The sequence below is a fragment of the Octopus bimaculoides genome, chromosome 11 (assembly GCF_046866305.1).
Source record: "Octopus bimaculoides isolate indiv1 chromosome 11, ASM4686630v1, whole genome shotgun sequence".
Lineage (NCBI taxonomy): Eukaryota > Metazoa > Mollusca > Cephalopoda > Octopoda > Octopodidae > Octopus > Octopus bimaculoides.
Genome location: NC_142938.1, coordinates 30,596,388 through 30,611,490, shown reverse-complemented (window position 1 = coordinate 30,611,490; position 15,103 = coordinate 30,596,388). Strand labels below are relative to the sequence as shown.

General features: G+C 34.8%; 1 protein-coding gene across 9 annotated transcripts in view; it reads left to right on the top strand.

Annotated features, from left to right (window-relative positions):
- LOC128249065 (homeobox protein six1b-like) overlaps window positions 1–5,755 on the top strand; it is a 526,697-nt gene extending 520,942 nt beyond the window's left edge. For all 9 annotated transcript variants that reach the window (XM_089359755.1, XM_089359754.1, XM_089359757.1 and 6 more), the window contains 2 exons: window positions 2,604–2,658; window positions 4,130–5,755. In XM_089359755.1, coding sequence (XP_089215881.1) covers window positions 2,604–2,658; window positions 4,130–4,183 — 109 coding nt within the window. In that variant the 3' untranslated portion in view covers window positions 4,184–5,755. The remainder of the gene's footprint in view (window positions 1–2,603; window positions 2,659–4,129) is intronic.
- The last annotated feature ends 9,348 nt before the right edge of the window (window positions 5,756–15,103 follow it).

The following is a 15,103-nucleotide window of genomic DNA, read 5'->3' as shown; positions in this document are numbered from 1 at the left end:
AAACACACATATGTGTATGTGAGTGTGTGAATGTGGTTGTGTACACAACCACACACACACACACACACACACACACACACAAACACACACACACACACACACGCACACACACACACACACACACACACACACACACACACACACACACACACACACACACACACACACACACACACACACACAGGTAACAGCTTTTATGTTTCATATTTTCTAAATTGGTAACAATAAAGTTCCTACATTCATATTCGAACCTTATGTACATATTGTGTGTGTGTGTGTGTGTGTGTGTGTTTGTATGAGTGTGTATGTACAGAGAGAGGGTGAAAGAAAGAAAGGGGTAGATACGAATGTGTATGCACGCCGCGCGTGTGTGCGTATAACTACGCAATTAAATCCATGCTGTAATTTCAGGCATACTTATCGATAATTATTATTTTTGAAACATTCCAAACTCTGCTAACCATCCGCCACCAGTCGTCAGTATCCGTTCGGTTATCTACACGAAACCCTGCTAGAGATCTAATTACATAATCACACATTATTGTGCACTCAACATACTTTTAACACAAGCATGTAGTAATCACTTTGAAACTTGCACGTGTCAACCAGAATACACATAATTATCTTCCTCTCTCTCTTTCTCTCTCTCTCTCTCTCTCTCTCTCTCTCTCTCTCTCTCTCCTTTTGAACGTATGTATGTAGTCATACATATTGGTTTCCAACTTTTGCACAAGGCCAGCAATTTCGGAGAAAGGGTAGGTTGATTACATTGAACCCAGTGCTCAACTGGAACTTGGACCCCGAAAGGATGACAGCAGCAGAATTTGAATTCAGAACGTTAAGACAGACGAAATACCACCATCAATTGTCGGGTTCCACATGAACTCATTGAAAATCAGAAACGGCAACGTTTGGAAGCCTGCAGTATGCTACTTTCCTGTCACAAAAATGAATCATTTTTGAATCGAATTGTACCATGTGAGAAAAGGATCCAATACGACAACTGTAAACGTTCAGCACAATGATTGGACAAACACAAACCACCAAAGCAAAATTCATCAAAAGAAGCTGATGGTGTGTGTTTGGCTGTCTGGCGCAGGTGTGATCCATTATGATTTCATTAAACCTGGCTCACAATCACGGCCAAAGTATACTGCAGCGACTTGGACCAAATGGTGTAGAAACTTAGAAAAAAAAAACAGCCTATATTAGCCAACAGACCCTATTTTATTGCAAGACAACACCAGACCACACATTGCAAATATGACATTGGCGAAACTACAGGAGCTGGAGTTGGAAGTTCTCCAGCATCCACCATACACACCTATTCTTCCCCCACTGACTATCACTTCTTCCAGAATTTGGATAACGTTTTGATAAGAAAAAAACTAAATTCCGACGATGCTGTAAAACAGGCCTTCCAAGATTTTATTGACTCTAGATTACCAGGCTTTTACATTTCCAGGCTGGACAAGCTGCCGCTGAAATGGGAAAAGTGTATTAACAATACGGGTGCATACTTTGATAAATAAAACTATTTCTTGTATTTATAAAACACTAGCAAACAGTTTTCTTTTCTAGAAATTTCATACTTGACGACCTATGATCGACTGCTAATTCCAAAAGTGTTTTGTTCTCCTGTTTATTTCCTCGTGTTCCTTTCTCTTGGAAAGCATAGGCTCGAAAGGTAAAAGACTTTCTCACCTTACCGAGCGTCAAACTACTACACCTACTTGCTGTTTATACACCTGTCTTCGTCTTTTGTACTTCTGTAAATTTCAACTATATATACATATATATAAATGTGTGTGTGTGTGTGTGCGTGTGTGTGTGTGTATTGGTTTCACATTTTGGCACAAGGCCAGAAATTTCGGGGAATGCGCTAAGTCGATTACATTGATCCCATTATCCAACTGGTACTTATTTTATCGACTCCGAAAGAATGAAAGGTAAAGTCAACCTCGGCCGAATTTGAACTCAGAATTTGAATAAGGGCGAAAAATATATGTAAAACCGTTTCATGCAGTTCACTGTGTCGGTGTGACTACAGAGAGTGTATGGAGCGCTGTCTTTGTTGTTGCAGCTGTTTTTATTGCTGTAGTTCCTGTTGCTTGATGAGCCCCAGCTCAACGTCTGAAAGTTGGGTCTGTCGTCAATGGTATTTTAACCACAATCATCGCAACATTTGAGGGAGATTTGGAGCCAATTTTTACAGTCCGAATGACTGTGTAACAGCTTCCACATTGTCCTTTGTTTAAGATTTTGCATACTTTTGTGTGCGTATCTACAATTATATGTATATGAAATATATATTATTTATGCATACACACACTCACACTCACACATATATATGTTACATATATATATACATCTATGTATATTATATATATATGTATATATATATATATATATATATATATATATATATATATATATATATATATATATATATATATATATATATATATATATATACACATACATATATATACGTACACACACACATACACACAAATACTCACAAACATTATGTATTGCATACAAATTACATACCCACTTCACTTAAAAATGCTTTTGACATGCTTCTTTTCTTAATTTTTCAGTTTGAAAGACGAAACTTGCGGATATGAAGTGAGGAATTCAAGCAATGTAACGCATGTAAGCCACTTTAGAGATTCATTATCTATCTATCTATCTGTCTATCTATCTATCTATCTATCTATCTATCTATCTATCTGTCTGTCTGCCTGCCTGTCTGTCTGTCTGTCTTTCTGTCTGTATGTCTCTCTCTCTCTCTCTCTCTCTCTCTCTCTCTCTCTCCACACACACATAGGCGCAGGAGTGACTGTGTGGTAAGAAACTTGCTTCTCAACCACATGGTTCCGGTGGACTCGTACTATTGCCTCGGGCCAACCGAAGCCCTGTGAGTGGATTTGGTAGGCGGAAACTGAAAGAAACCCGTCGTATATATATATATATATATATATATATATATATATATGTTTGTATGTTTGTATGTGCGTCCTTGTTTGTTCCCCCCCCCCATCACTTCACAACCGATGTTGATGTGTTTACGTCCCCGTAACAAAGTGGTTCGGCAAAAGAGACCAATAGAATAGGTACTAGGCTTATAAAGAATAAGTCCTGGGATCGATTTGTTCGTCTAAAGGCGTTGCTCCATCTTGGCCGCAGTCAAACGACTAAAACAAGAATATATATATATATATATATCATTCTTTCTACACACGTTTCTTTCTCTCTTACCTTACTTGTAGGCATCTGGACTATTTGCATATATGTTCCCATTTATGCACGTTGCTCGTACACATATTGTCCTCTAGACTTATTGTTACCTCTATCAATCTTCATCAGTTTCATCGAATTCTTTCTGAACCCTGTTTATTATTACATCCCATTAATATATCAACTTTAAATCCTTCCCTAGTTGCCTTTAAGTTGCGCTCCAATCTCATCCTATACTGTGCTGATAACGGTAAAGCTGAGCATAATATATTATTATTCTCATTCATATATTTGACATTGCCAACTATCGATTTCAGCTTTATATTCCTTGCTTACAAATCGAACCGATGCCTGTCAAGGCATCGTTGTATATTAATCTACCAAACTGCGTCCAGTAGATCAACTAAAGTCTCCGTATTAAACTTCCGAAGTCATCTTTCTTGAAATTCTGGCGCCAAATCTTACCAAGATCAAATTAAGGCTTTCGTCACGATGAGAATCGAAAATCATTTTCCTAAATTCTATGGACGATATTCGGGTGTGTATGGGGGTAAAAGAAAATATATTGTCATTTATGTAGTGTAATATTGATTCTAGCAAGTATGATATTTCTTGTTTAATGCCTTCACGTCTACAAATGTTTGGTCTTCTGTAAATATAAGAAACTGTAATTTATCTTTGATAATTCCATTTTCCAGCTTCTCCCACAAACTTTCGCAATATTGTTTTGTATATATATATATATATATATATATATATATATATATATATATATATGTATGTATGTATGTATGTATATGTATGTATGTGTGGTGTGTGCGTGTGTGTACAAATACATATATATATATAATTTTAAATAAAACATTTTTCTTTTTTTATTTTTCAGTTTTCTGAGACAGCGTCTTTGGGAAACCTGGTAAATGTTTCCAACACGGCATAAAATATACGAAACAAACGAAAAAATCCCACAAAAACAAGACAAACTTCTCCATTTTATTTTCCTCGAAAGCATTTAAAGCTTTTTTCAAACAAGGAAAATAGCAAATTTTAAAAAATATATAAATAAATGAAAAGAGGAAAAGAGAAGACATTCTTTTAAGTGAGAACTGAGAACAAAGAAACATTTGTTGTAAATAACGAATTTTAAAAAAAAAAAACATGAATACATTTTAAAAAAAGAGTGAAATATATATATAAATAAAATAAACACAAAGATTTACAAAAGAAGGCAAAAAACGAACGAAGGAGGACATTTTGAAATGGATAACAAGGATTACATACACACAGAGTGATTATTATTATTATTGTTATTATTTTGATTATCAGTAGTACTGCGATTATGTCTACTACAACTGCTGCTACATTCTTCTACAGTAACAGAAACAGCAGCAAGAAACATAGCACTTTTAAGATTGTGAAGATTTGCCTGGAACTTACCCATCCATTAAGATATCTTCTACGAAGATTATGTGGAGAAAACTGGCGGGACTGAGTGTTGGCAAAAAGAAAAAAAATAAGATGGAAATTAATGAACTGCATACATCTTTTTTTAATTAAAAAAACCGTCTTAATTATAATACTGTTTACAAAATACTGAACAAAAACTTTCAAAAGAGAGAAAATGAACAGCTAGACCTTCAAGAACTGATTAATGCCAATGATACTTAGAATAATGATTGCTAATGATTATGATAGTTGTAGCCACATGTGGCTATACGAAACATGAAATGGTAATGGAGCGTGTCCAAAGATGGCTGAAACTAATGTGATTACTGTTATTTTGTTTTGTTAAACACTGGTACTTACACATACACGCACACACGCACACACACACACACACACACACTAACATACATACATACACACACATACTCCCTCTCGTTCTCTCTCTCCCTCTACCTCTCTCTGTCACGTAATACATATTTATGCGTATATGAATCCATATGTATTTATGAGCGTTTACGTAAAACATTTTTTGCATGAAATACATATTTTGGTGAAACATAAAGAAAACAATTATGACACAAAGCGCATTCAAAAAATGACGAGGCATCAAAAGCAAACAACAGCAATAACAACAAAATCAACAACAACAAGGTATACATTTTGCGTATACTCTTTGCGTTAACAGTATAATAATGGCAAAATATTTCATGAAGTTAAATATCAATAACAATGCAAACGGAAACAAAGGCCCACACATCTACAAAACCATTGTCTTGTAATGGATACAAGAATACAAATGCACTTTACACACTGAAGAACGCCAATAATAACAATAATAATAATAATGAAAAGACAAGCATTTTATGAAAGCGGTAATAAAATTTATATGAAAGACACAAAAAGTGAACAACAACAACAACAACAACAATAATAATAATAATAATAATAATAATAATAATAATAATAATTACAGCAAAAACAATGATAACAGTTACATTTACTCTCTTACGTTAACATGTGAAAACGAAGTATATAATAAAAGACAAATAATTATTGTACCATTTAATGATCGATAATATGAGTATATACACACCCGCATACGCATATGCACATACACAGATATATATTTAGATGTTTATACATACATACATACATATGTATATATGATATATATATATTCATATATGTATATATATATGTATATGTATATATATATATATGTTTGTGTATATATATATATATATATATATATATATATATATATATATATATATATATATATATATATATATATATATATATGTATATGTGTATATATATATGTATATATATATATATATATATATATATATATATATATATATATATATATATATATATATATATATATATATGTTTTTTTTTCAGGATTAAATAAAAAGACAACAAACAGAAAATATGACATACCTATATATATATATATATATATATATATATATATATTTTAAAAAAGTGTATAGTAAATAATCATATATATATATATATATATATATATATATATATATATATATATATGCTCGGTTTAGAAAATTTCATATTTTCATTTTCGCTTTGGCGTATGATAAGAGAGTTGCCTGAATATGAGAAAAAATGTGTGTGTGTGTGTGTGTGTGTGTGTGTGTGAGAGAGAGAGAGAGAGAGAGAGAGAGAGAGAGAGTAGATGAAAGGTAATCTAGAAGAAATATCATGTGTGTATGTATATACATGCATATATACATATATATATATTCATATGTATGCGTGTGCATGTATATTTAGACGTATGCATATTTATAGGTATACATTTATATTGATATCTATATCTATCAATCTCTCTCTCTATATATATGCATATATATATATGCATGTATTGGTGTGTGTGTGTATGTGGTATATGTATGTACCCGTATATATATATATATATATATATATATATATGTATGTATGTATGTATGTATGTATGTATCCATACGTATACATCGTATACATTTATATCTCATAATTTTGTGTGCATATTTGCAAGTGTACATATATAAGAATGCACAATACAGTGTTTTTTATTTATATATATTTCCTCTTTGGATGAATTTGGCTAGAAACTAAGGAATGACAATGCACATATAAACATACATGAATTTATATATATGTGTATATACATATATATATATATATATATATATATATATATATATATATATATATATATATATATATATATATATATAAATATATATATATATATACATATATGTATGCGTGTACATGTATATATGTGTGTGTGTTTGGGTACGTGTATATATACGCCTATGTTTCTGTATGTTTGAGTATGTGTATATATACGTGTATGTGTGTGTGTGTGTGTGTCTGTGTGTGTGTGTGTTCATCAATTTCAAAATTGTGTCTTTATCGACATGAGAGAACACATGATATAAAAATCTGACATAAATAAATTTATGAAGAATCCGCAATTGTCTCTCTTGCCCTCAAAGTGGGATAATTTATCAGATATCTGAAGTTCTAAAATTTGTTCCCATTCTGTGAAAATCTGCGCCTTTTGTTTTCAGGATTGAGTCCATCTCTCTTTGTGCAGCAACATACACTATACAAAAAACCTATAATGTAGGCATTTATAACCGTTTTTGTAGAAATACGATTTCAGCTGCGATCTGAATCAAGTTTTTACGCACTGAATGTTATTCCATTATTGACTAGACGCGGCTGGCTCGTGGTTGAAGATGAAATCACCGTGCGTCAGGTAAATATTTTGGGAAACAGAGAGTTGACTAAATCCTTAAAAAGCAATATGGAGATTTCCACTTGAATAAAAAGGAATCTACACTTTCATCATCGCTATCATTATATATATATATATATATATATATATATATATATATATATATATATATATATATATATATATTACATATATATATATGTATGTATGCACGTATATATGTATGAATGTGCACTTTTTTGTTTCGAGGATGGCTGGGAACAATTCGAGAAAGATTCCATCAAGAAGAGTGGTTATTAAAGCTTTCGACAAAACCAAAACGTAAAAACGGACGGTAAAGTTTAAGTTGAATACAAAATGAAGAGAAAGTGAAGTGTAGCTGGACGAGTATGTGGAGTGAGTGAAAGAATGAATGAGTGAAAGGACGAGTATAAGAATTATATATATATTGTCACTTTGTTCTAATGTTATTCAAATTCTTTTTATTGAACATATTTCGGTGGGAATGGGTGGGTCTGTTTGTTGTTTTTTTTTTCTTATAAGATTGTTTTTTTTTCAAATTTCTTTTCACTTATTAGAACATCATTTTCATTGGTTTATTATTAAACAGCGAAGACACTTCTGAGAACTGGTCACACAGTATTAAAAGCAAAAATCCACATTGCGTTCCTTTCTTAATTTTTAAAAAAAACTATTCTGTAAAATTTCATTCGTTTCTTCTGCTCACATAAAGAAAGAGGTTTCATTATTTTCTAAGCACATCGCATCCCCACCCCACATATACACCCATAAAGTCGCTTGCAAAATCACGCTCTTCCGTTTTCCTTTCTTTTTGGTTAATAGACGTAAATAAAAGCATACAAGAAGCTGAATCTGTAAAATTTTGAATACAAATTCCCACACTCATACCATTCTCTTTCTCTCTACTCCTCTCTCTCTCTCTCTCCCTCTACACCGCTCTCTATCCCTTTCTCTTTCCCTCACACACCCGCTTTCTTCCCTCTCTTTCCCTCACCCGCTTACAATCACACACTCTCATATACATACATACATACATACATACATATATGTTGTGGGTGACAAAGTTAAGACAGAGTACTCAACATCTGTATAGAATTCTTATTTCTTAGAAGGGAGCTAATGAGTCACTCTGTTATTATGGTATTGTCTACATTCAGTTTCTTCCAAACCGTACAAACCGTACAAACCATAGCCCTGCTTACATAGTCGCTGTAGTTCCAAGAAATATCAGCTCGGTTTTCTTCAAATCAAGCTCTATCGATTCAATAATTTTCACTGTATTACTTTTACGCTAAATAAAAACCATAAGATAAAATAAATGCCTGGTCACAGCTGGACCGTTTTTATTATGAAGCTGCTAGGCCAAACCGGACCTGGGCTTATACTACAATTGTGACCACAATATCATCAAGAACAACAATAACTATTTTTCGACGAGATCTTTAAATTGTAAAGTTAATCGACTGAGTTGTCCCTCAATATGACTGATATTTAAACAGGATTAGAGGAATATAGTGCAGTATTGACCTCTGCAGGACTTGAATCGAGAAAGAAGGGGGATCACGGTATAAGCAGAAAGGTAGGATACCGCATGTTTTTTTAGTAACTCGTTTGGATGGGATTATTCAGTTAAATCCATTCGAAGGATTTGAACTAAGAACGTAAAGGATAAATAAAATGCTATACTAATTCTGCCATCGACTTATTTGTCTAGAAGAGAAATCTGTTGTAAAGATTGTAAACTGTGAGCACTGTTACAGCAAAGAAAGGGAAAACTTTGCAGTGCTTGCTTTCGACTCTTTACTCTCAAATTTCAAATGTTACAAAGGACCACTTTGCCTTTCAATTCCTTAGGATCAGCAACATAAATACCAATCAACTGGGACCTTGCAATTCAATTAGAAATCAAAACTGGATCTAGTAGATAATGCTTTTAAAGAACTGTCCTTGATTTGGATAAATACTATTAAGTATTCCAAGTCAATTCATTCAACAGAAAGAAAGAAAGATAAAGGTATGACGTATATAGGAATATGCGTGGAAGGGATCCGATTAAAATTATTGTAAACAAATTATAAGATATTTATACAGAGATTCTAATGCATTCACATTGGGACACACACACACACACATATATACACACACACACAATAGTAGAAGCTGAATCTTCTTCAACGTAACTCCAAGTTTCAAGTTACTGTTTGTTCAAGCGTAAAGAAAAAAGTATTCTTGAACACGTTGAAATATGATTTATTAACAGGATATCACGAATTGCTCATATAATGAAAACAAAAATAAACGTTAGAAAATGTGTTACATATTCATCTATTTACAACCATGTTCAGAACGTGGTGTTTTCGTCAAATCACTTGCAAAAATATTGCTTTGTTTGTTTTTTAGTTGTTGTTGTTGGTACTCCGTCGCTTACGACGTCGAGGGTTCCAGTTGATCCGATCAACAGAACAGCCTGCTCGTGAAATTAATGTGCAAGTGGCTGAGCACTCCACAGACACGTGTACCCTTAACGTAGTTCTCGGGGATATTCAGCGTGACACAGCTGACCCTTTGAATTACAGGCACAACAGAAACAGGAAGTAAGAGTGAGAGAAAGTTGTGGTGAAAGAGTACAGCAGGGTTCACCACAATCCCCTGCCGGAGCCTCGTGGAGCTTTAGGTGTTTTCGCTCAATAAACACTCACAACGCCCGGTCTGGGAATCGAAACCGCGATCCTATGACCGCGAGTCCGCTGCCCTAACCACTGGGCCAATGCGCCTCCACTTGTTTTTTAGTACTCTTTGTATAACACATGCATAAGAAAGGGAGGCAACTCGTGTTGATGTTGGTCTGATATTGATGAAAATATTTACGCTTCAAATTATTTGGCCACGATCCAAGACAAATCCATTGCATAGAAAATCAAGTATTTCATCCAATTTATATCGGAAACTTCTTAACAGTCGTACCAATATCAGGTCATTGCAATAATGGTTAAAAAGTTTGGCACAAGGCCAACAGTTTTTGAGGTAAGGGGAAGTCGATCACATCGACCCCGGTACTTGACAGACACTAATTTTATCGACTATGAAAGGATAAAAGGCAAAGTCGACCCCGGCAGAATTTGAACTCAGAACGTGAAGACGGACGAAAAGCCTCAAAGAACGATCCTTAATATAATTCTTTCAACATGGTAATAAACGTTCGTCTTAGCATCATTGAGTGAGTGGTTAATTTATCCTTCGCAAAGGAAGCAACCCATCATCTCGAAAAAGACCTAACTCTACGAAAATAGTCTTTTCAGCACTTATCAAATATATACAAATTCCAATCAATTCACAACACTCAGACCTGTCGCAGGATACGATGCATATATCAAACAATAACTGATCGTTACGTTTCACCAAACCAGAATCATAGTATAACCACAAAGACCTTCAAGCGTGCCTGATAACAGTATCATCAAACCATTAGTTGGAAGGAAATATGAAATTTAAAGTTTTCAAAACACACACGTAGGCACAAGACTGCTTAAGTGATAAGAAGCTTGCTTCCCAACCATATATATATATATATATATATATATATATATATATATATATATATATATATACATATATGTGTGTGTGTGTGTGTGTGTGTGTGCATAAATCAGTGAATGTGATTTAATAACGCAACCGATGGTTCCATAAGAAGAGATCATAACTGTTCAAGCGTGCTGCAGGGTAATGCTGGTACGTCTCTATTTCTTCCAAGCTGAAGGAAGCTTTGACAGGCAGGAGGAAACGGCTGTAACAGCATTTTCAACAAACTCAACTAAACACTGCTTGTCACAGCTGACCAGTTTATAGAATGCAGTCGGGACGTGAAGACGATTTGGAAGTTCGCTATGCAGTATTTAATTTCGTGTTTAACTGGACAAAGACGCTACAGAAACTTATGAAATACTCCAGATTGCTTATGAATTAATTTGTTTGAGCCGAGTATGTTTTGTGCTGATGTTGTTTTGAGTATGTTTTGTGCAAGAGCCCAGACAAAACAAATCCATCGGGAAGCTGATGATGATCCCCTTTTTCGACGGTAAGGGAATCACGTACATCCTCTGCCAAATAGTCAACAAAGAGTATTTTGTGGAGGTTTTGAGGGAGTTCAGGAGGAAATTTCATCGCAAAAGGTCAGAGTTCTTCCACTCAGCTTAGTGGCAGCAGGAAAACACACTAGTCCACAATTCCACCCTGTGAATCCTGTTAATTGAAGAACATGTGTATGTATGAAAACTGTCCCTCACCCTCCCTACAGTCCAGACCTTGCTCGCTGTGACTTTTCGTTGTTAATCAAGCTGAAGGAGGCTGTGACAATTGCCCTGGGCATCTTCTTCTTGGAGGACATTCATGGGAATTTCACGAAATGTCTAGAGTGCTACAAGTGCATTAAAGTTGGAGGATCCCATTTTTAAGGCGATTAGAGTTTTGTACTTCTTTGAAATTAACAAATATCTCTCCTGAAAAGCATTCAAATGCACTTTAATGGAACCTAATCAAACTGTTATGAAATACTATGTTTGACTCCTACGAAATGTGTTGAGTGCCACCTTTTTTCGTTTACCGACTCACTCGTACATATATGCATGTGTGTATGTGTGTGTGTGTGTGTGTGTGTGTGTGTGTGTATGTGAAGGCATGTAGCTTAGTAGTTAGGATATTCGGCTCACGATCGTAAGGTCTGAGTTCAAAAACCGGTGACGCGTTGTCCTTGAACAAAACATTTCATTTCTTATTGCTCCAGTCCACTCAACTGGCAAAAATGAATAGTACCTGTAAATCAAAGGGCCGGCCTTGTCACATTTTGTGTCACGCTGAATCTCTCCGAGAACTACGTTAAGGGTACGCGTGTCTGTAGAGTGCTCAGTCGCTTGCACGTTGATTTTACGAGCAGGCTGTTTTGTTGATCGGATCGACTTAAACCGTTGTCGTCGTAACCGACGGAGTACCAGGCGCAGGAGTGGCTGTGTGGTAAGTAGCTTGCTTACCAACCACATGGTTCTGGGTTCATTCCCACTGCGTGGCACATTGGGCAAGTGTCTTCTACTATAGCCTCGGGCCGAGCAAAGCCTTGTGAGTGGATTTGGAAGACGGAAACTGAAAGAAGCCTGTCGTATATATGTATATATATATATATATGTATGTATGTGTTTGTGTGTCTGTATTTGTCCCCCTCCCCTAGCATTGCTTGACAATCGATGGCGATGTGTTTACGTCCCCGTAGAATAAGTACTAGGCATCCAAAGAATAAGTCCTGGGGTCGATTTTCTCGACTAAAGGCGGTGCTCCAGCATCGCCGCAGTCAAATGACTGAAACAAGTAAAAGAGTATATAAATATATGTGTGTGAGTGTGTGTGCGAGTGTGTGTATATATATATATATATATATATATATATATATATTCCTTCAGAATAAACCAAATTTAAAACAACACAACGTGCGAAAAAGAGGGAGAGATTGAGTGAGTAGCAAGGGAGTGAGAGATTATTTGATGGTGTATATACAACTGGCAAAGTGCTTGAATATACAGTTTATAATTAATATAAATCTTCTAAAAGAATTAGACTGAGAATTCTTCAAATTTTGAAATGATATATAAGCTGCCTGATTCCTATGGTTCAGTCTCAACCTAACATGTGTTTCAGGAGTCGCCTTCTTTCTGCTTGCTTTCATATGCATTGCACTAATTTCAACTGTAAACGATATTCAATTTATTACATTACACATCATTTAATTCAGCTTGTTTAAAAAGTCCTTTTAGAAATTTATTTTTATTCACGTTGTACAATCATTCCCGATACAGGCACAAGGTCAGAAATTTGTGAAGAGGCTTATATTGATTTCAAATTTTGGCACAAAGCCAGGATTTTGGTAGGAGGGGGTAAGTCGTTTCCCTAGTGCTCAATTGGTACTTATTTTATCAACCCCGAAAAGTCAACCTCGGTGGAATGTTGACTCAAAGGTAAAGCCGGAAGAAATACCACTATGCGTTTTGTCCGGCGTGCTAATGATTCTGCTTTACTTAGAGAGGCAAGTATTGACTCCAGTAGTGGACTGGTACTTTGTTTCATTCACACCGTAAGAATGAAGAGCAGAGTTCATCCAGAATGTAAAGAGCCGAAACAACATAACGGCTTTATTTTCGACTCTATCTTTTATCTAATTCTTTCTGATAAAGGTACAAGGCCAGCGATTTTATGAAAAGGGTTTCGCCAATTACATCGACTCCAGTGTTTTATTTACTACTTTATTTTATCGAAAATGATTAAGAATAACAGGAGTTGTATCTATTTGCGATGGATACGTGAATATAATGAGTATAGATATGGATTTTGCTATGAAGTCACAATGGGGACAATGATAAGTTTAATTTTGCTTGGGATTGCGTAAATGCATCTGTTGACTGCCGCATAAAATTCTGTTATTGTTCTGTTCCCAACTTAAATTGTATAAATTCATCATGACACATTCTACGCCACTCAGACAGATCTAGGCAATAATTTTTACCAAGATATTAAATTAGACTCTAAGGATTTTAGTGAATGTTTCAACATATCCTTACTTCTAAGGATGCGTCTTCCTTTACCGCGGAATACCTGTACTAGTTGACCATACAAAAGAATATTTGGAATGTGACCATTTTGCATTCGAACAACGCAAGTTTCAAATTTTGGAACAAGGTAAGCAATTTCGGGGAGAATATAAGTCGATTACATCGGCCCCCAGTGTTCAACTGGTACTTGTTTTATCGACCCCGAAAGGAAGATAAACAAAGCTGACCTCGGCAGAATTTGAATTCAGAACATAAAGACAGACAAAATATTGCCAGGCATTTTGTCCGGCATACTAACGGCTTTTGCTAGCTCACCAACTTAATAATAATGATGATGATAATAATAATAATAATAATAATAATAATAATAATAATAATAAGAAGAAGAAGAAGAAGAAGAAGAAGAAGAAGAAGAAGAAGAAGAAGGAGGAGGAGGAGGAGGAGGAGGAGGTGGAGGAGGAAGAGGAAGAGGAGGAGTAGAAGTGAAAGAGAGCCAGTGGGTGTGTCATTTTTGCAAAATGACCTTCCAAAAATACAACAACGAACTTATTCAATCTTTCAATATTTCCTAACTCATTCATACCGACGACCATGTAAAAGCAACAATCATCTTGAATTTTATATAGTTACCATCAACAGACGTTACAATTTTTTGTTCTCTCTTCAAAAAGTTTTATATTACTTTTCAGCTCAGGCTAGCATTGATTAAAGATAACTATGAACTAAAATTTTCCAACCATGACGATATTTTCTGCTTCCGTGCATCTCAATTTGCATCTTTTTCTTTTTAGACCTTAAGAATAAAATTTTAAAGAAATTAAGGTGCTATTCCTAGCAGTTAAAATGAACATCGTTGGTTCGAAAGAAAAGATGGTGTTAATTTTGGTTGCCCTCAAGTTATTATTTGTAGTTGTGCTTTATCAGCTCCAAAAAGAGTACAAAACGCTGTGTGAGGGAATTTGAACCCCAATCCCTCAGATGTAAGCCTCTGAGAGAAATTATTTTCCATGATCTACCAATCAAGATAATTTAACAGCAGATATTTTAAATG